The following is a 25,301-nucleotide window of genomic DNA, read 5'->3' as shown; positions in this document are numbered from 1 at the left end:
TCCCAAGCCTTACCTATAATGTTTACACAATTGAGGATGGTAAAGTGATCTTTCCAAAACTCTCTTAGAGTCAGTTGAGTTTCTGAGGTCACTACAAAGCACCTTTCAAACATAGCTTTTGTGTACAGTTTCTTGAAGTTGGAAATGACCTGCTGGTCCATGGGCTGCAGAAGAGGAGTGGTATTAGGAGGCAAAAACTTCACCTTAATGAAGCTCATGTCCCTAGAAAGTCGCTCTTCCAAGTCTGAAGGATGACCAGGAGCATTGTCTAATACCAGGAGGCACTTAAGGTCTAATTTCTTTTCAATTAGGTAATTTTTCACATTGGGGGCAAATGCATGGTGTAAAAAGTCATAGAAAAAGTCCCTAGTGACCCATGCCTTACTGTTTGCCCTCCACAGCACACAAATTAGCCTTGACGACATTGTTTTTCCTGAACACTCTGGGAGTTTCAGAGTGATACACCAATAAAGGCTTCACTTTGCAATCACCACTAGCATTGGCACACATCAACAGAGTAAGCCTGTCTTTCATAGGCTTATGTCCTGGGAGTGCCTTTTCCTCCTGTGTAATGTACGTCCTGCTTGGCACCCATGGGACAAGTGGGGCGCGCTCAGGCCAAAGTGGACGCGTCTTGAACGGAACGAATAGCGTTGGTCAGGTTTTTAAGCGCTAGTCGAGGCAAAATTTTTGCATTAAAATGTATTGCTAGTTAGATTTATCGTTAATCGATGCCATCGCTGGTTGAGGGTCCACTGTATTTTCTTTTTGGGGATTTTCTTTCTTTTTGGGTCACCTTGCCTCGGTGGGAGACGACCAACGTGTTAAAAAACAAAAAATCCATTTTGTTCCCTTGGCTTTCTTAACTTGTTTATCTCACTCCAAAAAATTTTTCTTATTTTCTGCAAAATTTCTTGACGGTGCCTCTCCCACTCTTTCATCTGCTCTCCTTTTGCACACACTCACCACTCTTCATCTTTCTTTTACTCTCCATATACTCTGCTCTTCTTACAACACTTCTGCTTTGTGAAAATCTCTCATAAGCTACCTTTTTCTCTTTTTTCACACCCTTTACTTCATCACTCCACCAATCACTCCTCTTTCCTCTTTCTTAAAATTAGTCTCATTGATTGGGAATTCCCAGGGAAAAATAAATTACCTTGTCAAGGATATATTATGACCAAAAGAATGTTATGATCCTTAATTAGAAACGTTGTCAAAGAAAAGAACTATCATTGGAAAAAATAGAACCAGTGTTACGTGCTGTACCTTTCAGTAATACAGTACATCCCTGGGGTCCAGTGCCAATCAGTCTGCTCCCAAATCTAATTATTTATTTTATTTTTAACACTGGCCATGTCCCACTAAAATAGGATAATCCAACAATGAAGAAAACACTATCACTCATTCAATCACTATCTTGCCAGAAGGGCACCAGTACCACAGTTTGGATGTCCAAACAACATGCCCTCTGGCTCTTGCAGAATGCAGGCACTATACTTCCCACTTCTAGGACTAAAGTCTGGCTAACCAGTGTCCCAGAATCCCTTCATAAATATTAGGTTTCTCACACTCCAACTTCATGTCAAATCATGAAAACCACTGTCTTTCACTCACCTGACAAGCTCACACAAGCATATTGAAAGTCCAAGCCCCTAGCACTCAAAACCTCCTTTACCACCTCCCTCCAAACTTTTTAGAATGAGCCCTACCCCGTCCTTCCCTCCATCCTGGATTTACACACGCTCCAAGTTATCCAATTTTTCTCCATCCTTTAAATGTTCAAACTACCTCAACAACCCATTCTCACCCTCAGAATAACAATTTTGGTAACATTAAATAATTATCATATGTAACCATCTGCTGCTAATGTTTAATGTTATTTATTCACATAAATTTTATTCTTGCATCCCCTCTCAGCATCTCCATCTCATATACTTTTCCTTAACAGTTAACCATTCTGTGTCTAGTTTGTTTCAGATCAAATAATGGGATGGTCTTACACAAATTGTATTGTGCATGTTTCTATTGTTGCCCTAGACCTGAACCTCACTACAGTTACTCATTTTATTCTTATGCATATCCATTTCTTAAATTCTTGTTCTTTTCCCTCCAGCAGAAAAGAAGCACAAAAAGAAGGAAAATGTAGCATCATCTGATTCTGACTCAGATAGTGAAAAAAAAAAGAAGAAAAAGAAGAAGAAGAAGAAGAAGGAAAAGAAACAGAAGCACAAGAAAACTGAAAGGTAAATTGTGTCTTTCAATTCTGCGGTCTTTAATCAAAATTCATGTTAGGAATGGATAAAATGAGTTAGAGCAAAGGAAGGGGTAGCAGTAATGTTGAAGGATCAGTTATGGAAGGAGAAAAGAGAATATGAATGTGTAAATTCAAGAATTATGTCGATTAAAGTAAAGGTTGGATGCGAAAAGTGGGTCATAATAAGCGTGTATGCACCTGGAGAAGAGAGGAATGTAGAGGAGAGAGAGAGATTTTGGGAGATGTTAAGTGAATGTATAGGAGCCTTTGAACCAAGTGAGAGGGTAATTGTGGTAGGGGACCTGAATGTTAAAGTAGGAGAAACTTTTAGAGAGGGTGTGGTAGGTAAGTTTGGGGTGCCAGGTGTAAATGAAAATGGGAGCCCTTTGATTGAACTTTGTATAGAAAGGGGTTTAGTTATAGGCAATACATATTTTAAGAAAAAGAGGATAAATAAGTATACAAGATATGATGTAGGGCGAAATGACAGTACTTTGTTGGATTATGTATTGGTAGATAAAAGACTGTTGAGTAGACTTCAGGATGTACATGTTTATAGAGGGGCCACAGATATATCAGATCACTTTCTAGTTGTAGCTACACTTGAGAGTAAAAGGTAGATGGGATACAAGGAGAATAGAAGCATCAGGGAAGAGAGAGGTGAAGGTTTATAAATTAAAAGAGGAGGCAGTTAGGGTAAGATATAAACAGCTATTGGAGGATAGATGGGCTAATGAGAGCATAGGCAATGGGGTCGAAGAGGTATGGGGAAGGTTTAAAAATGTAGTGTTGGAGTGTTCAGCAGAAGTTTGTGGTTACAGGAAGGTGGGTGTGGGAGGGAAGAGGAGCGATTGGTGGAATGATGATGTAAAGAGAGTAGTAAGGGAGAAAAAGTTAGCATATGAGAAGTTTTTACAAAGTAGAAGTGATACAAGGAGGGAAGAGTATATGGAGAAAAAGAGAGAGGTTAAGAGAGTGGTGAAGCAATGTAAAAAGAGAGCAAATGAGAGAGTGGGTGAGATGTTATCAACAAATTTTGTTGAAAATAAGAAAAAGTTTTGGAGTGAGATTAACAAGTTAAGGAAGCCTAGAGAACAAATGGATTTGTCAGTTAAAAATAGGAGAGGAGAGTTATTAAATGGAGAGTTAGAGGTATTGGGAAGATGGAGGGAATATTTTGAGGAATTGTTAAATGTTGATGAAGATAGGGAAGCTGTGATTTCGTGTATAGGACAAGGAGGAATAACATCTTGTAGGAGTGAGGAAGAGCCAGTTGTGAGTGTGGGGGAAGTTCGTTAGGCAGTAGGTAAAATGAAAGGGGGTAAGGCAGCCGGGATTGATGGGATAAAGATAGAAATGTTAAAAGCAGGTGGGGATATAGTTTTGGAGTGGTTGGTGCAATTATTTAATAAATGTATGGAAGAGGGTAAGGTACCTAGGGATTGGCAGAGAGCATGCATAGTTCCTTTGTATAAAGGCAAAGGGGATAAAAGAGAGTGCAAAAATTATAGGGGGATAAGTTTGCTGAGTATACCTGGTAAAGTGTATGGTAGAGTTATTATTGAAAGAATTAAGAGTAAGACGGAGAATAGGATAGCAGATGAACAAGGAGGCTTTAGGAAAGGTAGGGGGTGTGTGGACCAGGTGTTTACAGTGAAACATATAAGTGAACAGTATTTAGATAAGGCTAAAGAGGTCTTAGTGGCATTTATGGATTTGGAAAAGGCATATGACAGGGTGGATAGGGGGGCAATGTGGCAGATGTTGCAAGTGTATGGTGTAGGAGGTAGGTTACTGAAAGCAGTGAAGAGTTTTTACGAGGATAGTGAGGCTCAAGTTAGTAGGTTACTGAAAGCAGTGAAGAGTTTTTACGAGGATAGTGAGGCTCAAGTTAGAGTATGTAGGAAAGAGGGAAATTATTTCCCAGTAAAAGTAGGCCTTAGACAAGGATGTGTGATGTCACCGTGGTTGTTTAATAAATTTATTTAGATGGGGTTGTAAGAGAAGTAAATGTGCGGGTCTTGGCAAGAGGCGTGGAGTTAAAAGATAAAGAATCACACACAAAGTGGGAGTTGTCACAGCTGCTCTTTGCTGATGACACTGTGCTCTTGGGAGATTCTGAAGAGAAGTTGCAGAGATTGGTGGATGAATTTGGTAGGCTGTGCAAAAGAAGAAAATTAAAGGTGAATACAGGAAAGAGTAAGGTTATGAGGATAAAAAGATTAGGTGATGAAAGATTGAATATCAGATTGGAGGGAGAGAGTATGGAGGAGGTGAATGTATTCAGATATTTGGGAGTGGACGTGTCAGCGGATGGGTCTATGAAAGATGAGGTGAATCATAGAATTGATGAGGGGAAAAGAGTGAGTGGTGCACTTAGGAGTCTGTGGAGACAAAGAGCTTTGTCCTTGGAGGCAAAGAGGGGAATGTATGAGAGTATAGTTTTACCAACGCTCTTATATGGGTGTGAGGCATGGGTGATGAATGTTGCAGCGAGGAGAAGGCTGGAGGCAGTGGAGATGTCATGTCTGAGGGCAATGTGTGGTGTGAATATAATGCAGAGAATTCGTAGTTTGGAAGTTAGGAGGAGGTGCGGGATTACCAAAACTGTTGTCCAGAGGGCTGAGGAAGGGTTGTTGAGGTGGTTCGGACATGTAGAGAGAATGGAGCGAAACAGAATGACTTCAAGAGTGTATCAGTCTGTAGTGGAAGGAAGGCGGGGTAGGGGTCGGCCTAGGAAAGGTTGGAGAGAGGGGGTAAAGGAGGTTTTGTGCGCTAGGGGTTTGGACTTCCAGCAGGTATGCGTGAGCGTGTTTGATAGGAGTGAATGGAGACAAATGGTTTTTAATACTTGACGTGCTGTTGGAGTGTGAGCAAAGTAACATTTATGAAGGGGTTCAGGGAAACCGGCAGGCCGGACTTGAGTCCTGGAGATGGGAAGTACAGTGCCTGCACTCTGAAGGAGGGGTGTTAATGTTGCAGTTTAAAAACTGTAGTGTAAAGCACCCTTCTGGCAAGACAGTGATGGAGTGAATGATGGTGAAAGTTTTTCTTTTTCGGGCCACCCTGCCTTGGTGGGAATCGGCCAGTGTGATAATAAAAAATAAATAAAAATAATAACTCTCAGGAACGGATTAATATCGCTGGTTGAGGGTCCACTGTATATTGAAATCTTTATTCAAATATCCCAATGGAACATAGAACAATGTATGATCCAACTGCATAAAATCAGTAACTCACAAAATGTTCTGTTGCATTAATGTTTTGTAGAAAATCAGCAAGGTCAAAATTTGCCATCAGAGTTGTCACGACACTTTTTTTTTTTTACAACTTAAAACTTAATTAGCAAAATGCAGTGGAACCTTGACTTAAGAGTTTAACCCTTTGACTGTCGAAGGGCCCAATCCTGAAGTGTCTCCTGGTGTCGCCAAATATTCGAAAAAAAAAATTATTTTTTCTTATGAAAATGTTAAGATTATTTTTCTGATTGTTTTAGTCCCAAAAAAAAAAATTTTCCCATCAGTACTTACCGAGATATAGAGTCCTGAAATTTGCTGAAATTTATCTGCTAGCGGCAACAGCGGCGACTGCCACTCACCCGGTAAACTTTTATTTACTTGTATTCGATGGTTTCTTGTTTTTTTTTCACTATTTTATTTTTTCACATAACTTTTGTGGCCTGTGAGACCAAATTATTGTGCAATGTTCAAATATACACTCGTTGAATGTAACACAATTATAGCAAAAACACTCGTATCATTATAATGTTGCTAAAACTTGTTTACACAAACAAACAATGTAAACAAATGTTTATTACGATTGTTTTATAATATATATACAGTGGACCCCCGCATAACGATTACCTCCGAATGTGACTAATTATATAAGTGTATTTATGTAAGTGCGTTTGTATGTGTATGTTTGGGGGTCTGAAATGGACTAATCTGCTTCACAATATTTCTTATGGGAACAAATTCGGTCAGTACTGGCACCTGAACATACTTCTGGAGTGAAAAAATATCGTTAACTGGGGGTCCACTGTACATATGTACAATCACTGGACACTTTATTAGAAGTGCTGCAGCTTGTGGAATTCTTTGAAACACGGGTATAAGCACAATGGTGTCTTACACTCCTCACACATAAAACGAGTGTCTCTGCGTTTTTGTGGGCGTTTTGTGGTATGTCCACAGACAAAACACCTCTTCTGAGCATTTTTCTTGGCAGTAGTAGCTGGCAGTGGTATGAGGTAGTGATCACCAGGCCTCAGACGAGAGGACGTGTTGATAATTTCGTGGGCGCTGGTCTATTGCAGGTGTTGTTTCTTGGTACTTGAATATTATTTGTCTGATGACTGACAAACAAAATTCACCATATTTGGGTTTGTTCTTGGTCTTCAACTTATACATATTATAAGCATTCAGCATGGAAATGTCAAGAAGATGGAAAAACAGTTTTATGTACCACTTATAACTCTTGCGAACACAGCAAACCCAATCTGCATGTCACATTTGTCCACTAAGCGCATATTGAGGTTGTAATCCATCACAGCTGCAGGTTTTACAATAGGTTCATTGGTCTCTCTCTTCTGCTTGCCAGTGTCTACCATTTCGTGTCGGTGAACTGATGTCAGCAGTGTGACATCACGTTTGTCATGCCACTGAAATGCCATGATGTCATTGGCAGCAAACACCTGCACTTCGCCTCTACGACTGCCAGCTTCGAACCTAGGCATATGTTTACGATTTCTACGCACTGTGCCACACACATCTGTCATGTTCATATGCAAGAAATCACTGAGTATAGGGCTTGTGTACCAGTTGTCAGTATATAAAATATGCCCCTTACCAAGATATGGCTCCATCATTGTTCTAACCACATCACCAGAGATACCCAGTAACTTCCTGGTATCTTCCATTGTTTTACCGCCAGTGTACACAATTATATCCAAAACCAGACCAGTTTTGCAATCACACAGAACAAATAACTTTAAACCAAAGTGTTTCCTCTTGCTTGGTATATACTGCTTGAATGAGAGTCTTCCTTTGAACAAAATCAAAGACTCGTCTATAACAAGCTTCCTGAAGGGATAAAAATACATACAGCACTTTTGTTTCAGGTACATAAACACACGTCTGATCTCATATAACCTGTCGCTTCTGTCAGGCCTGGTTTTGTCTGAAAAGTGTAACATACGTAACAGTAACACAAATCTATTCACTGGTATAATGTCACTGAAAGCAGGGGTTAAAATCAGGTGGTCTGTCGCCCAGTATGTGTTGACACTATGCTTATACACTTGTGGCATAAGCATTATTGTGGCAAAGAACAGATACATCTCTGCCACAGTTGTGTCCTTCCACTGGTGTAGGCGTGATCTTGGTGACAGAATAGTGTTTGCCATGGTGTACTCATAGTATGTATTGCTTTCCCTGACAATAATGTCCATCAGGGGTTCATCGAAGAACAACTGAAAGCATTCCAGTTCAGTGGGATTGTTCCCAAGTGTACATGATGGCCGTATTCCAGTTTGTCCTCCATCAAAGTCATGGGGATTGGGAACAAACTCGTCATCTTGCTGCCAATCCCAGATGCGGTCAGCTGGTGCGTTCTGGATATTGTAATGTCGTTGTGGTTGTGCAGGTTGTGGTTGTGGTTGTAAGAGTGTGGGGTCAGCCGAGGCTGGTTGTAGTTGTGCAGAGTCAGTAGCGTGGCCCGCTGCTGGTGTCACATGACTCATGCCACCGTCACTATCACCACCACCGCCTGCTGCCTCACTCACATCATTTATACCCATCGTAACAATATCGTCATCTTCACTCTCAGGACGTGGTGTAGGGCCACGGGATGTGCTCCGAGATGTACTCCTTCCTCTTGGAAGAGCATATGGCACACTACCAGACCGCATGCGACGTCATATATACTGCTGCTTCACTGGGGAATATTCACCCTCACTGTCACAATTAGAAGTGCTTTCAGTAAGCTTGAAATCACTATCACTATCACTTGCACTGCTCACATCTGAGTCTTGTACACGGGCAAATAGTTTCCTCTTTTGTCCTGGTACAGGTGAACATGAACGAGCCGGCCCAGCACCAGAGGTGGATGGTTGTGGGTCATCTGGGTTTTCATCACTAATTATGTTATCCTGGGTAATTTTCTCGGTCACACCCGCTTCAAAACCAGGGAATTCACTTTCACTGACACTATCATCACTGTTTGAGCTATCACTAGGGAACAAAAGACCTCCAATCTGCCAAGGAGTGAGGAACTTCTTACCGCGAGGCATGGTGAAAATGGACTACCAAGATGGCGTTCCCACAATGCACCGCTGAGTCCCAGATTTTTTTCACAGGGTGCACACCGACCACTGAGACCCATTCTCTCTCGTGTAGGCCTACCAGCCCTCTCCCGCTTGCTTTGAAGCCGCTAGAATTTATGCGTATAGATACGTCAAACACGGTATCTCCCATGACGTATATATATGACCACGACAGTCAAAGGGTTAATCCGTTCCGTGACCTAGCTCGTAATTCATTTTGCACGTATATCAAATCAATTTTCCCCATTTAAATTAATTGAAATGCCATTAATCTGTTCCAGCGGAATTCCTGCTCTCAGGAGGCAGGACAAAATACTTCAATATCACGCTAATATCAACTCTACGGCTTATTTATCTATCACAATTAATCTAATATGACATAATTAACAATATAAATAACATGGTAACATGATATATACTCTAGAATGAATAAAATATGTCATTACGTGACTAGTGGTGGCAGCCATTCCCACTCCCGCCATTCCCATACTCTTATAAGAGAAAATGGAGTGTTTGTGAGGCTAACTGCACTAGATAACTAGTTTCATAAGGAAAACACTGAAACATTGTACGGTGGTCCCTCGTTATTCGTAATTAATCCGTTCCTGGAGCCGTTACTATAAACGAAATTTACGATTTACGAATCAATTTTCCCCATAAGAAATAATTAAATACAATTAAACCGTTCCTGACACCCAGAAGTATTAAAACAAAAAATTTTTTAACATGAAATATGCATGTAGTACATAAACAATACAATGGGAAATGATGAATGAAACATTAACAGCATAACACTTACCTTTATTGAAGATTCTTCTTAGTGTATGGGTGACTGGAGGAGGAGAGAGAGTGGATTGTTTATAGTTTGGAAGGGGAATCCCCTTCCATCAACATCTCAGGTACCATTTGCTTTTCTGGGGTTGCTTCTCTTCTCTGTTTCTTAATGCCACTAGGACCACCTTGAGAGTCACTGGAGTCCTGTCTCACAAAATAACTGTGGAGAGAGCTCTGTTTCTGGCATCACTTTAACACTTCCCTAAAATGGCCCAAGACTTTGTCACTGTACATGTTGCCAATCTGGCTTGCAACAACCTTGTTAGGGTGATGTTTCTCCATAAAGCTTTCCATCTTACCCCACATAGTAAAAATCTCTTTAATTTCTGAAGAAGGCACCTTCTTTCATCTCTCTTCCTCCTCTGCAGCAAGATTCTGAGCTGCAATGTGTTGCTCTTCCTGCTGAAGCTCTTGCAGCTCCTCAGTGGTGAGCTCTTCATTGTGTTCTTCCACCAATTCTTCCACATCCTCCAAACTCACATCCAACCCCATGGAACTCCCCAGTGCCACAATTGATTTTACAACAGACATAGGCTCATTAGGGTCAGTCCCAAATTCTTCAAAATCCCTCTTGTCGACACAATCTGGCCACAATTTTCTCCAGGCAGAGTTCAGAGTCCTGGTAGTCACTCCCTCCCAAGCCATACCTATAAGGGTTATGCAGTGGAGGATGCTGAAGTGTTCTCTCCAAAATTCCCTTAGGGTCAAGTGAGTGTCTGTGGTCACAGTCAAGCACCTGTGAAACATTGCTTTTGTGTAGAGTTTTTTAAAGTTTGCAATAACCTGCTGGTCCATGGGTTGGAGGAGAGGAGTGGTATTTGGGGGCAAGAACTTTACTGTGATGAACCCAAACTCCTCGAAAATTAGGTCATCCAATTTTTTAGGATGAGCAGATGCATTGTCCATTACTAGCACGCACTTGAGATCCAATTTCTTTTCCAGGAGATACTCCTTCACACTAGGGCCAAACACTTCATTGAACCACTCGACGAAAATTTCCCTCGTGACCCATGCCTTACTATTAGATTTCCAAAACACACACAATTTACTCTTCATAACATTGTTTTTCCTGAACACACTGGGATTTTCAGAATGGTACACTAGTAATGGCTTCACTTTGAAATCCCCACTAGCATTAGCGCAGAACATTAGCGTCAGCCTGTCTTTCATAGGCTTGTGTCCTGGCATTGCCTTTTCCTCTTGTGTAATGAAGGTCCTCTTTGGCATTTTCTTCCAAAAGAGGCCTGTTTCGTCACAATTGAACACTTGTTCAGGTTTCAGTCCTTCACTGTTTATGTACTCCTGGAATTCATGCACATATTTTTCAGCAATTGTAAAATTCGCCAATCATAGGGGTATTTTCGTATAAACATGGACTTGCTTTTCATAGATTGACTCGCGAGTCGTAGTTCGTCCAGGACGCGTACGCACGGCATGAGCCAGGGCGGCAGCCAGTCTGGCATTGTTTACCAGTGAGCGAAGGCCCCCCTCGCGTGCTCCAGCGAAATATTTCATAATATTCCATTTATTTTAGTGCTTGCAAGTACTAAATAAGCTACCATGGCTCCAAAGAAAGCTCCTAGTGCCAAGCCTGTGGTAAAGAAGGTGAGAAATATGATTGAATTTAAGAAAACCATCATTGAACAATATGAAAGTGGTACAAGTGTGGCTGAACTGTCCAGGATGTATAAGAAACCCTACACAACCTTATGTTCCATAGTGGCCAAGAAAAATGAAATAAAGGATGCTGTTGTTGCAAAGGGAGTAGCTATGCTGACAAAAATGAGATCACCAGTACTGGAAGAGGTTGAGAAGTTATTATTGGTGTGGATAAATGAGAAACAATTAGCAGGAGATACTCTTATGACTTCGTTTATTTGTGAAAAGGCTAGGCAGTTGCATAAAGATTTGGTAAAGAAATTGCCTGCAAATAGTGGTGAAGTGAGTGAATTTAAAGCCAGCAAAGGCTGGTTTGAGAGATTTAAGAACCGTACTGGCATACACAGTGTGGTAAGGCATGGTGAGGCTGCCAGTTCGGACCACAAGGCGGCTGAAAAATATGTGCATGAATTCCAGGAGTACATAAACAGTGAAGGACTGAAACCTGAACAAGTGTTCAGTTGTGACGAAACAGACCTCTTTTGGAAGAAAATGCCAAAGAGGACCTTCATTACACAAGAGGAAAAGGCAATGCCAGGACATAAGCCTATGAAAGACAGGCTGACGCTAATGTTCTGCGCTAATGCTAGTGGGGATTTCAAAGTGAAGCCATTACTAGTGTACCATTCTGAAAATCCCAGAGTGTTCAGGAAAAACAATGTTATGAAGAGTAAATTGTGTGTGTTTTGGAAATCTAATAGTAAGGCATGGGACAAGAGGGAAATTTTCGTCGAGTGGTTCAATGAAGTGTTTGGCCCTAGTGTGAAGGAGTATCTCCTGGAAAAGAAATTGGATCTCAAGTGCGTGCTAGTAATGGACAATGCATCTGCTCATCCTCCAAACTTGGATGACCTAATTTTCGAGGAGTTTGGGTTCATCACAGTAAAGTTCTTGCCCCCGAATACCACTCCTCTCCTCCAACCCATTGACCAGCAGGTTATTGCAAACTTTAAAAAACTCTACACAAAAGCAATGTTTCACAGGTGCTTGACTGTGACCATACACACTCACTTGGCCCTAAGGGAATTTTGGAGAGAACACTTCAGCATCCTCCACTGCATAACCCTTATAGGTACGGCTTGGGAGGGAGTGACTACCAGGACTTTGAACTCTGCCTGGAGAAAATTGTGGCCAGATTGTGTCGACAAGAGGGATTTTGAAGGATTTGGGACTGACCCTAATGAGCCTATGTCTGTTGTAAAATCAATTGTGGCACTGGGGAGTTCCATGGGGTTGGATGTGAGTTTGGAGGATGTGGAAGAATTGGTGGAAGACCACAATGAAGAGCTCACCACTGAGGAGCTGCAAGAGCTTCAGCAGGAAGAGCAACACATCGCAGCTCAGAATCTTGCTGCAGAGGAGGAGGAAGAGAGATGGAAGAAGGTGCCTTCTTCAGAAATTAAAGAGATTTTTACTATGTGGGGTAAGATGGAAAGCTTTATAGAGAAACATCACCCTAACAAGGTTGTTGCAAGCCAGGTTGGCAACATGTACAGTGACAAAGTCTTGGGCCATTTTAGGGAAATATTAAAGAGACTCCAGAAACAGAGCTCTCTCCACAGTTATTTTGTGAGACAGGACTCCAGTGACTCTCAAGGTGGTCCTAGTGGCATTAAGAAACAGAGAAGAGAAGCAACCCCAGAAAAGCAAATGGTACCTGAGGTGTTGATGGAAGGGGATTCCCCTTCCAAACTATAAACAATCCACTCTCTCCTCCTCCTCCAGTCTCCCATACACTAAGAAGAATCTCCAATAAAGGTAAGTGTTATGCTGTTAATTTTTCATTCATCATTTCCCATTGTATTGTTTATGTACTACATGTATATTTCATGTTAAAATTTTTTTTGTTTTAATACTTCTGGGTGTCAGGAACGGATTAATTGTATTTACATTATTTCTTATGGGGAAAATTGATTCGTAAATCGTAAATTTCGTTTATAGTAACGGCTCCAGGAACGGATTAATTATGAACAACGAGGGACCACTGTAATAATTTTTCTTCTTTCAACACACCAGCTGTATCCCACCGAGGCGGGGTGGCCCAAAAGGAGAAACGAAAGTTTCTCCTTTTATGTTTAGTAATACAGGAGAAGGGGTTACTAGCCCCTTTCTGGCATTTTAGTCGCCTCTTACAACACGCATGGCTTACGGAGGAAGAATTCTGTTCCACTTCCCCATGGAGATAATAGGAAATAAACAAGAACAAGAACTAGTAACCCCTTTTCCTATAATAATTACTAAAAAGAATAAGAAGAAGAAAATTGTTTAAGTGGGAAGTCTGAATGTGCGTGGATGTTGTGCAAATGATAAGAAAGAGATGATTGTGGATGTTATGAATGAGAAGAAGCTGGATGTACTGGCTTTAAGTGAAACAAAGGTGAAGGGGGTGGGAGAGTTTCAGTGGAGAGGAATAAATGGGATTAGGTCAGGGGTTTCAAATAGAGTTAGAGCTAAAGGAGTAGTAGCAATAATGTTGAAGGATAAGTCATGGCAGGAAAAGAGAGACTATAAATGTATTAATTCAAGGATTATGTGGAATACAATAAAGGTTGGATGTGAAAAGTGGGTTATAGTAGAGTGTGGAAATTAGGAGGTGTGGAGTTAATAAAAGTATTAGTCAGAGGGCTGAAGAGGGGTTGTTGAGGTGGTTTGGTCATTTAGAGAGAATGGATCAAAGTAGAATGACATGGAGAGCATTTAAATCTGTAGGGGAAGGAAGTCAGGGTAGGGGTCGTCCTCAAAAAGGTTGGAAGGAAGGGGTAAGGGAGGTTTTGTGGGCGAGGGGCTTAGACTTCCAGCAAGTGTACATGAGCGTGTTCGATAGGAGTGAAATGGTATTTGGGACCTGACGATCTGTTGGAGTGTGAGCAGGGTAATATTTAGTGAAGGGATTCAGGGAAACCAGTTATTTTTATATAGCCGGACTTGAGTCCTATAAATGGGAAGTACAATGCCTGCACTCTAAAGGAGGGGTTTCGGGATATTAGCAGTTTGGAGGGATATGTTGTGTATCTTTATACGTATATGCTTCTAAACTGTTGTGTTCTGAGCACCTCTGCAAAAACAGTGATTATGTGTGAAAGTGTTGAATGAAGATGAAAGTTTTTTCTTTGTGGGGATTTTCTTTCTTTTTGGGTCACCTTGCCTCGGTGGGAGACGGCCGACAGGGCAGTTGCTGTTAACCAACCTACTACCTAGGATAATAATAATTATTCTTCTTCCATTCAACACACCGGCTGTATCCCACCGAGGCGGGGTGGCCCAAAAGGAAAAACGAAACTTCCTCCTTTTTTTTTTTTTTCAACAAGTCGGCCGTCTCCCACCGAGGCAGGGTGACCCAAAAAAGAAAGAAAATCCCCAAAAAGAAAATACTTTCATCATCATTCAACACTTTCACCACACTCGCACAGGTGCTCAGAATACACAGTTTAGAAGCATTCACATACAAAGATACACAACATATCCCTCCAAACTGCCAATATCCCAAACCCCTCCTTTAAAGTGCGGGCATTGTACTTCCCATTTCCAGGACTCAAGTCCGACTATATGAAAATAACCGGTTTCCCTGAATCCCTTCACTAAATATTACCCTTTTCACACTCCAACAGATCGTTAGGTCCCATGTATTATTCGTCTCCATTCACTCCTATCTAACACGCTCACGCACGTGTTCCTAGCCCCTTGCTCCCGGCATTTTAGTCGCCTCTTACAACACGCATGGCTTACGGAGCAAGAATTCTGTTCCACTTTCCCATGGAGATAACAGGAAATAAACAACAAGAACAAGAACTAGAAAGAAAATAGAAGAAAACCCAAAGGGGTATGTACATATATGTGTAGTGTGACCTAAGTGTAAGTAGAAGTAGCAAGATGTACCTGAAATCTTGCATGTGTATGAGACAGAGAAAAAAGACACCAGCAATCCTACCATTGTGTAAAACAATTACAGGCTTCTGTTTTACACTCACTTGGCAGGACGGTAGTACCTCCCTGGGCGGTTGCTGTCTACCAACCTACTACCTAGGAAGAAAGATACATATGGCAAGAAATGACGAGCTACAGAACGCTGCCAACTCAGTGCACTGTTTACCTCGCCGTGGAAGCATTTCTCTCGTGTTTTGCTTGCGTTTTGTGCAGTTACAGTGGACCCCCGGTTAACGATATTTTTTCACTCCAGAAGTATGTTCAGGTTCCAGTACTGACCGAATTTGTTCCCATAAGAAATATTGTGAAGTAGATTAGTCCATTTCAGACCCCCAAACATACACGTACAAATGCACTTACTTAAATACACTTACATAATTGGTCGCATTCGGAGGTAATCGTTATGCGGGGGTCCACTGTGTTTTGCCAAATTTCTTAGTTTCTAATCATGGGTCCTAAGAAAGTAAGTGCAGAGGACAGTGCTCAGGAGAAAAACAGGATTATGTCCATGGAATTAAAGCACAGATAAACAAGCGAGGTGTGTGGGTTGAAACGGAAGCTCACCCATAACTCAGAGAAAAAAATCAACCGAGCGACGGCTCATGTCTCAAAAAACTCATATGTTGGTTTTCGTTATAACATTGCACAAACCAAAACTCGCCTTATTTTTGGCTTGTTTTCTCACTTCAGAGACAAAATGCCTATCCAAATAATAGATATCTTGTAGTTTAGAATCTGCTCTTTCTAATGAAGGTTTTTTTAGGAAAATTGGTTGTATTGTTTTTTTGCTATTGGTTGTCAGAAAAAATGGCTTAGAGTTCACTGTGAGGTCTGTGAGGGCATTTTTAGTTACATTAGCCCAGGAACTGAAAATGTTTGGAGTCTGATATTTTAAGATTGTGACGATGTCTACTTGGGTAGCTGGCTACAATAATGTTTTCCTTTAGAGATATAGGCCGCTGAATTCAAGATTTAATTTTACGTCACATTTTTTTTCTTTCTTTGGCTTCATACCATGAAAAAAAAGGAAAAATATGCAAGTTTTAGAACTGCAATTCTTGAAATCAGCTCCAAAAGTTGTATAGACATGTCTACTTACACAACTTTTACTTTTCTAGATATGCCACAGCAATCAACTGAACATTGTTGATTGTGTGCTGCGGGTCTGTGAAATTTTCACAGGCCTCCACTCTGAGGGCTGTAGCATTACTACTATTGCATATCATGAACTAAAATTTTGCCAAAGTTAGTTTGACATACATGCCAACCTTCATGTAAAATTTTATTGAAATTGCAGATGGTCAGGTGGGGATGATTTTCAAAATTGGTCCACTTGACATGAAGTGACCCATTTACTTTTATATCCAAAACTGCCATCAAGAAATATTGTGCACCTACCATCCGACTTACGACCTGCTCGACTTATGACCACTCGACTTATGACCGTGTTTTTTATGCCAAATATCTGGGAAATAAAAAACTATTTATGTTGTACACAGTGTTTATCCTAATCCTTACAGTATAAAATACAGTACAGTGGACCCCCGCATAACGATTACCTCCAAAAGCGACCAATTATGTAAGTGTATTTATGTAAGTGCATTTGTATGTGTATGTTTGGGGGTCTGAAATGGACTAATCTACTTCACAATATTCCTTATGTGAACAAATTCGGTCAGTACTGGCACCTGAACATACTTCTGGAGTGAAAAAATATCGTTAACCGGGGGTCCACTGTACTAACAGCATGAAAAGTAAAGTGAAACATGAAATACCAAAATAAAACAATAAAATAAAGTCATTACAAAAATGTTTTGTTGATATTCAGTAGTAAAGTTCGACTTACGACTGGTTTCTCGGAACCGAACTCGGTCGTAAGTCGGATGGTAGGTGTACTTTAATTTCTCGGGTGTTCACGATAATCTTTCAGGAAATGGGAAATGAAATCTTATAAAGTGTTTAATGTATTAGTTCAATATAATAATTGAAATTATTTGTTTTAGTTTCTCTGTCTGATACCACTTCTCAAAATATCTAACCATTAGTAGAAATGAATACTAGTACATTAATTGTTTTTATGTAAATTCTTTTGTCAGCTCTGGTGAGGAAGGTGAAGTCAAGGATGATACCTCTGAAGGTGGTGATCAGGCTAAGTACTGCAGCCACCCTCTAGTTTCTGTGTCAGTTATTAATCCTGATGAAATCCCAGATGTTCCCAAAAATCGGTTTTTGTATCGTGCGGGGCCAGAAAAGGATGGTGACAATGAAGGACGCCAAGACAGAGGCAGAGAAAGGTCCCGGGCTACAGTGCGAGCCTATACCAAGAGTGGCCGCAAAGTCAAGGGAAGGGGGTCGTTGGTAAGATGATATAGTTTTGAATTCTCTACAAAGGAGAAATTTATATAAACTTGTGTATATAGAGGCATGTATCCGGTTTGATTGTTCATTCACATTCATTATCCTGTGTGGTGAGTCACAGAAAGTTCTCTTCCAGCCAGGCCACAGCCACTCTTTCCTGTTGGTTGCTTGAGAAACCAGGCTGTCTGCATTTAGTTCAGTAACCTTCATTGATATCACCTTCCAGCTGATATGGGACATAATCACAGTTTTAGCACATTTTTTTTTTTTTTTACTTGATTCACTGGACCTAACAAAAAGACAGTTCTCCTGGCCTAACATCTAATGATCTTTCATTTTCCTATTTTATGAGCTAATATATGAAACATGTTTTGTTCTGTCATGTGAAAGCCAGTGAAATCAATTTTCTTTTGAAACTGTATAATCTTGTTTGCCTTCTGTTCCTTAAACATTTTGCCTGTATATTTGTAGAGTTCCTTTCTCCCTCAGTCATATCAGTATTTATATATATGTAGTTTCTGAGCATATTTCATCAGATACAATACTGGTATTTGAATATTTTTAACATTATTTTTTTCTAATTTAAGCGCTACCACACTCCATCACCATCCCGCAGTCGTTCTCGCAGCAGGACACCACCTCATTGGCGACAAGCTCAGAGACGTACCATCTCCTACGATCAGTTACAGGTAATTAGATAATGAAGGAAAGTGGGTATTACTGTTGTACCAGGGAAGGAATGTGGTTCCTGATTACTCTTATCAGAGTTAATTAGCATATAGCACTTAACTATCACTTAAAAGTTTCAGCATCTATCCACAGTCTTGATTTAACCACTTATTTACCCAGGGATGGATGAAAAGAACCTACATATCTCATTCTACTCTTACTAGTATTCCCCATTAAGGGGGTATACTAACAAGTGGTTTACCAAGAGTGTGTTTAATGGGAGTGAGTGGAGATGAATGAATTTTGGGACTTGATGAGCTGTTGGAGTGTGAACAGGGTAATATTTTGTGAAGGGTTTCGGGGAAACTGGTTAGATGGACTTGAGTCCTGGAGGTGGAAAGCACAGTGCCTGCACTAGGAGGGGTTTGGGATGTATGCTGTTTAGAGTGACATCTAAACTGTCGTATCTGCAAGCCTCTGGCAAGACAGTGATAGTGTGAAGGATGGTGGAGGTACGTATTTCTTTTTCGAGTCACCCTGCCTCGGTGGGAAACAGCCAATGTGTTAAAAAAAAAAATACAAAATTGTTTATTAATACTATTAAATGCTAAATTTTTTATTAATCTTAATAATGAAGACTTAATACCGACTACTGGAATGTTAACCAGATATAAATTGGGGAGAATGAGAAATTGTTTTTGTCTTAGAAACACTTGTGTGTATATACAGATTACTTAACAAAGAGAATTAAACTCACAAAACTGCGTGAACTCTCCAAAAGATGAATCACTTCACCACTCTCAATAGTCCTCTGTCTCTAGAGGCCCTTCCATGCATGCACGATGTGCTAGTTTTTACTTTTTAACTTTGAAAACAAAGTTTAATACATCTCACAAATTCCTTTACTCCCATTTCCTGAAAGATTGCATTTAACTTTATATTCAGAAGCTGCATACAACTTGTCAGTGAGTTGAACCACAGCTTTAATTTTTTGGGGGAAAGAGGTACCTTGATATTTTTGTTAACCTTTCATCTAGACCTTATTTTGTCACTGAATGTCCATCTCAGAGTCTTGGATATACAATACCCTTGTAGTTTTTTGTAATTTTTGCCTCCATTATGTCTAAATGCTTCTCTCACCATTGAACACCATTACACTAACAGATATTAGGGAAGACTAGGATATTAGGCTTTGCAATATTTAGGAATTACTAGAAAACTTATTGCTCAAGCTTTCAGTTACATTAAAATTGTAATAATTTTTTTTTTTTTTTTTTTTTTTTTTTTTTTTGAGAGAGAGAGAGAGCTAAAATAATAATCCTTCCTTCTTCTATAATAGCATTTTGCCATGTTGTGTCAAGGTATATGTTACATTGATATTTACTTAGTGTGGCTATATACTGTGTGTATTTACCACTATTTACACCCCTTCCACTTGACTCGCTCCCACTAAAACCATGCTCAGCAAATATGCTATTCTACTAGTGCAGTAATGCTACAAACGGGCACAAAATTAAAACATATGTTTCAGGAATTTAATGCTACATATGATGATGTGATTTTATATACTCTACATCATATATTATTATATGCAGTCCAGCAGTAAAAAGATTTTTCATTTGGTCTAGTTTTTTCAATCTTAACTGGAAAATGGATTTACTTATTATTATTATTATCACACTGGCCGATTCCCACCAAGGCAGGGTGGCCCGAAAAAGAAAAAACTTTCACCATCATTCACTCCATCACTGTCTTGCCAGAAGGGTGCTGTACACTACAGTTTTTAAACTGCAACATTAACACCCCTCCTTCAGAGTGCAGGCACTGTACTTCCCATCTCCAGGACTCAAGTCCGGCCTGCCGGTTTCCCTGAACCCCTTCATAAATGTTACTTTGCTCACACTCCAACAGCACGTCAAGTATTAAAAACCATTTGTCTCTATTCACTCCTATCAAACACGCTCACGCATGCCTGCTGGAAGTCCAAGCCCCTCGCACACAAAACTTCCTTTACCCCCTCCCTCCAACCTTTCCTAGGCCAACCCCGACCCCTACCCCGCCTTCCTTCCACTATAGACTGATACACTCTTGAAGTCACTCTGTTTCGCTCCATTCTCTCTACATGTCCGAACCACCTCAACAACCCTTCCTCAGCCCTCTGGACAACAGTTTTGGTAATCCCGCACCTCCTCCTAACTTCCAAACTACGAATTCTCTGCATTATATTCACACCACACATTGCCCTCAGACATGACATCTCCACTGCCTCCAGCCTTCTCCTCGCTGCAACATTCATCACCCATGCTTCACACCCATATAAGAGCGTTGGTAAAACTATACTCTCATACATTCCCCTCTTTGCCTCCAAGGACAAAGTTCTTCGTCTCCACAGACTCCTAAGTGCACCGCTCACCCTTTTCCCCTCATCAATTCTATGATTCACCTCATCTTTCATAGACCCATCCGCTGACACGTCCACTCCCAAATATCTGAATACATTCACCTCCTCCATACTCTCTCCCTCCAATCTGATATCCAATCTTTCATCACCTAATCTTTTTGTTATCCTCATAACCTTACTCTTTCCTGTATTCACTTTTGATTTTCTTCTTTTGCACACCCTACCAAATTCATCCACCAATCTCTGCAACTTCTCTTCAGAATCTCCCAAGGGCACAGTGTCATCAGCAAAGAGCAACTGTGACAACTCCCACTTTGTGTGATTCTTTATCTTTTAACTCCACGCCTCTTGCCAAGACCCTCGCATTTACTTCTCTTACAACCCCATCTATAAATACTGTATATTAAACAACCATGGTGACATCGCATATCCTTGTCTAAGGCCTACTTTTACTGGGAAATAATTTCCCTCTTTCCTACGTACTCTAACTTGAGCCTCACTATCCTCATAAAAACTCTTCACTGCTTTCAGTAACCTACCTCCTACACCATACACCTGCAACATCTGCCACATTGCCCCCCTATCCACCCTGTCATATGCCTTTTCCAAATCCATAAATGCCACAAAGACCTCTTTAGCCGTATCTAAATACTGTTCACTTATGTGTTTCACTGTAAACACCTAGTCCACACACCCCCTACCTTTCCTAAAGCCTCCTTGTTCATCTGCTATCCTATTCTCCATCTTACTCTTAATTCTTTCAATAATAACTCTACCATACACTTTACCAGGTATACTCAACAGACTTATCCCCCTATAATTTTTGCACTAAATAATTAATAACAAAAAGGCACAATACCGTGACTGGAACGATACACAAATAACCCGCACATAAAAGACAGAAGCTTACGACGACGTTTCGGTCCGACTTGGACCATTGACAAAGTCACACTAACAGAGGAGGAGCAGAACGGCTATATATAGGCAGGAAGAGGTGGAGGTAGTAGTAGTGGTAGAAGTAGTAGTAGTAGTAGTACAAGAATTGTATATAATACCGACAGGATGAAATGACACATGCACAACACCCGGGCATCCCCACCGTAGACGTTTCGCCATCCAGCCAGCCACTGGATGGCGAAACGTCCACAACAAAGACAACCAGACGCCGCACATGTGTCTAATTTCATCAGTAGATGTAGTAGAAGAAGAAGAGGTAGTAGTAGTGGTAGTGGTAGAAGTGGGAAATAAGGAAGACGAGCCAGTCAAATACAAAGGAAGGGGAGCACTGCAAGAGAGCTAGAAACCCACAGAGGGAGAGCAAGCGCACCGAGGTGCGTGAAAGGGGAAGTGGTGAAATAAAATAAAGAAGGAACAGAAACACGAGACAGGAGAGAGAAAGACAACCCAGAGGAGAAAAGGAGAGAGGAAAGGGGAAGAGGAAGAAGAAAAAGAAGAAGAAGAAAAAAATGAGGATTCAGGTTAAGTCACGGGTGTTCTGAAGTTTGGAGCATTTTACAATGTAGTGGGAGAGGAAGGCATCTACAGAGACGAAGCCAGGGCTAAGGTTCATACAAGGAAAGTTGTGTATAAGAGAGGATTCAACTAAACGGCGACTGTTCGAGTTGGAAGTAGGGAAGACCAGTCAATAGGATGGCTATGATCTCTGACGTGACAGAAAAGAGCATTGTTAGTGTCGGCAAGCCTAACACTATTTTTGTGCTCCCTAAGTCTGTCAGAAAGAGATCGACCAGTTTCTCCAAAGTATTGAAGAGGACAGGAGGAGCAAGAAATAGAGTAGACACCAGGAACATCTGTAGAGGGAGGAGAGGTATGAACGAGATTAGTGCGAAGAGTGTTAGTCTGGCGGAAGGTAAGCTTGATGTCTAAGGGACGGAGAGAATTGTTGAGATTAGAAAGACCGGAAATGTAGGGAAGGCAGAGGATAGAAGAGTTCCCATGAGTAGAGAGTTTGGGAGAGAAGAAATTGCGTTTAGCACGTGAGAGGGCAGAGTCTATGAAATGGGAAGGGTAGCCAAGACGGGAGAACGAATTATAAAGAGTGGAAATTTCTGCTGGAAGGAACTGAGGATCACAGATGCGGAGGGCACGGAGAAAGAGGGAGATAAGAACACTTTTCTTGACAGGGGAAGCATGATAGGAAAAGTAGTGAATGTACATGCCACTGTGCATAGGTTTACGGTAAACGGAAAAGGAAAAACCTGTATCTGAGCGGTGGACATGGACATCAAGGAAAGGAAGTAAGGAATTAGATTCCCATTCAGCTTTAAACTTAATGGAAGGGGCAAGATTGTTAAGAGCTTCAAGAAAAGGTTGGAAGAGACTGGAGTCATGAGGCCACAGAGCAAAGATGTCATCCACATAGCGGAGCCAGAGTGAAGGTTGCACATCGAGGGTAGGAAGAAGAACAGTCTCGAAGTATTCCATGTAAAGATTAGCAAGGACAGGAGAGAGAGGAGAGCCCATAGCGACACCGAAGGTTTGGGAATAATATTTCCCTTGGAAGGAAAAGGAGTTGGAGTCCACACAGAGGCGGATCAGATCAAGAAAGACATCAGTGGGGATAGGGAGATGAAGAAACCCTTCATGGGCCTTCTCTCTAAGGAAATCAAGGACATCATCAAGAGGGACATTGGTGAAGAGGGACTCAACGTACATTCACTACTTTTCCCATCATGCTTCCCCTGTCAAGAAAAGTGTTCTTATCTCCCTCTTTCTCCGTGCCCTCCGCATCTGTGATCCTCAGTTCCTTCCAGCAGAAATTTCCACTCTTTATAATTCGTTCTCCCGTCTTGGCTACCCTTCCCATTTCATAGACTCTGCCCTCTCACGTGCTAAACGCAATTTCTTCTCTCCCAAACTCTCTACTCATGGGAACTCTTCTATCCTCTGCCTTCCCTACATTTCCGGTCTTTCTAATCTCAACAATTCTCTCCGTCCCTTAGACATCAAGCTTACCTTCCGCCAGACTAACACTCTTCGCACTAATCTCGTTCATACCTCTCCTCCCTCTACAGATGTTCCTGGTGTCTACTCTATTTCTTGCTCCTCCTGTCCTCTTCAATACTTTGGAGAAACTGGTCGATCTCTTTCTGACAGACTTAGGGAGCACAAAAATAGTGTTAGGCTTGCCGACACTAACAATGCTCTTTTCTGTCACGTCAGAGATCATAGCCATCCTATTGACTGGTCTTCTGCTAAAACTGTCTTCCCTACTTCCAACTCGAACAGTCGCCGTTTAGTTGAATCCTCTCTTATACACAACTTTCCTTGTATGAACCTTAGCCCTGGCTTCGTCTCTGTAGATGCCTTCCTCTCCCACTACATTGTAAAATGCTCCAAACTTCAGAACACCCGTGACTTAACCTGAATCCTCATTTTTTCTTCTTCTTCTTTTTCTTCTTCCTCTTCCCCTTTCCTCTCTCCTTTTCTCCTCTGGGTTGTCTTTCTCTCTCCTGTCTCGTGTTTCTGTTCCTTCTTTATTTTATTTCACCACTTCCCCTTTCACGCACCTCGGTGCGCTTGCTCTCCCTCTGTGGGTTTCTAGCTCTCTTGCAGTGCTCCCCTTCCTTTGTATTTGACTGGCTCGTCTTCCTTATTTCCCACTTCTACCACTACCACTACTACTACCTCTTCTTCTTCTACTACATCTACTGATGAAATTAGACACATGTGCGGCGTCTGGTTGTCTTTGTTGTGGACGTTTCGCCATCCAGTGGCTGGCTGGATGGCGAAACGTCTACGGTGGGGATGCCCGGGTGTTGTGCATGTGTCATTTCATCCTGTCGGTATTATATACAATTCTTGTACTACTACTACTACTACTACTTCTACCACTACTACTACCTCCACCTCTTCCTGCCTATATATAGCCGTTCTGCTCCTCCTCTGTTAGTGTGACTTTGTCAATGGTCCAAGTCGGACCGAAACGTCGTCGTAAGCTTCTGTCTTTTATGTGCGGGTTATTTGTGTATTTTTGCACTCTTTTGTCCCCTTTGCCTTTATACAAAGGAACTATGCATGCTCTCTGCCAATCCCTAGGTACCTTACCCTCTTCCAGGCATTTATTAAATAATTGCAACAACCACTCCAAAACTATTTCCCCACCTGCTTTTAACATTTCTATCTTTATCCCATCAATCCCGGCTGCCTTACCCCCTTTCATTTTACCTACTGCCTCACGAACTTCCCCCACACTCACAACTGGCTCTTCCTCACTCCTACAAGATGTTATTCCTCCTTGCCCTATACACGAAATCACAGCTTCCCTATCTTCATCAACATTTAACAATTCCTCAAAATATTCCCTCCATCTTCCCAATACCTCTAACTCTCCATTTAATAACTCTCCTCTCCTATTTTTAACTGACAAATCCATTTGTTCTCTAGGCTTCCTTAACTTGTTAATCTCACTCCAAAACTTTTTCTTATTTTCAACAAAATTTGTTGATAACATCTCACCCACTCTCTCATTTGCTCTCTTTTTACATTGCTTCACCACTCTCTTAACCTCTCTCTTTTTCTCCATATACTCTTCCCTCCTTGCATCACTTCTACTTTGTAAAAACTTCTCATATGCTAACTTTTTCTCCCTTACTACTCTTTACATCATCATTCCACCAATCGCTCCTCTTCCCTCCCGCACCCACTTTCCTGTAACCACAAACTTCTGCTGAACACTCTAACACTACATTTTTAAACTTACCCCATACCTCTTCGACCCCATTGCCTATGCTCTCATTAGCCCATGCTCTCATTAGCCCATGCTCTCATTAGCCCATCTGTCCTCCAATAGCTGTTTATATCTTACCCTAACTGCCTCCTCTTTCAGTTTATAAACCTTCACCTCTCTCTTCCCT

At 41.2% G+C, this 25,301-nt stretch overlaps 1 protein-coding gene across 2 annotated transcripts in view; it reads left to right on the top strand.

Moving 5' to 3' along the window:
- Nucleotides 1-25,301, top strand: part of Moca-cyp (nuclear cyclophilin protein Moca-cyp) — a 67,556-nt gene that overhangs the window by 22,117 nt on the left and 20,138 nt on the right. Inside the window, exons 7-9 of one of the 2 annotated variants that reach the window (XM_070102526.1) lie at nucleotides 2,120-2,246; nucleotides 17,093-17,354; nucleotides 17,942-18,043. In XM_070102526.1, coding sequence (XP_069958627.1) covers nucleotides 2,120-2,246; nucleotides 17,093-17,354; nucleotides 17,942-18,043 — 491 coding nt within the window. Of the gene's footprint in view, nucleotides 1-2,116; nucleotides 2,247-17,092; nucleotides 17,355-17,941; nucleotides 18,044-25,301 lie in introns of both variants that reach the window. The other variant, XM_070102524.1, reaches the window with a different exon arrangement.

The sequence above is a fragment of the Cherax quadricarinatus genome, chromosome 82, assembly GCF_038502225.1.
Source record: "Cherax quadricarinatus isolate ZL_2023a chromosome 82, ASM3850222v1, whole genome shotgun sequence".
NCBI classification, from domain to species: Eukaryota; Metazoa; Arthropoda; class Malacostraca; order Decapoda; family Parastacidae; genus Cherax; species Cherax quadricarinatus.
This window is presented reverse-complemented; position numbering and strand designations above follow the sequence as displayed.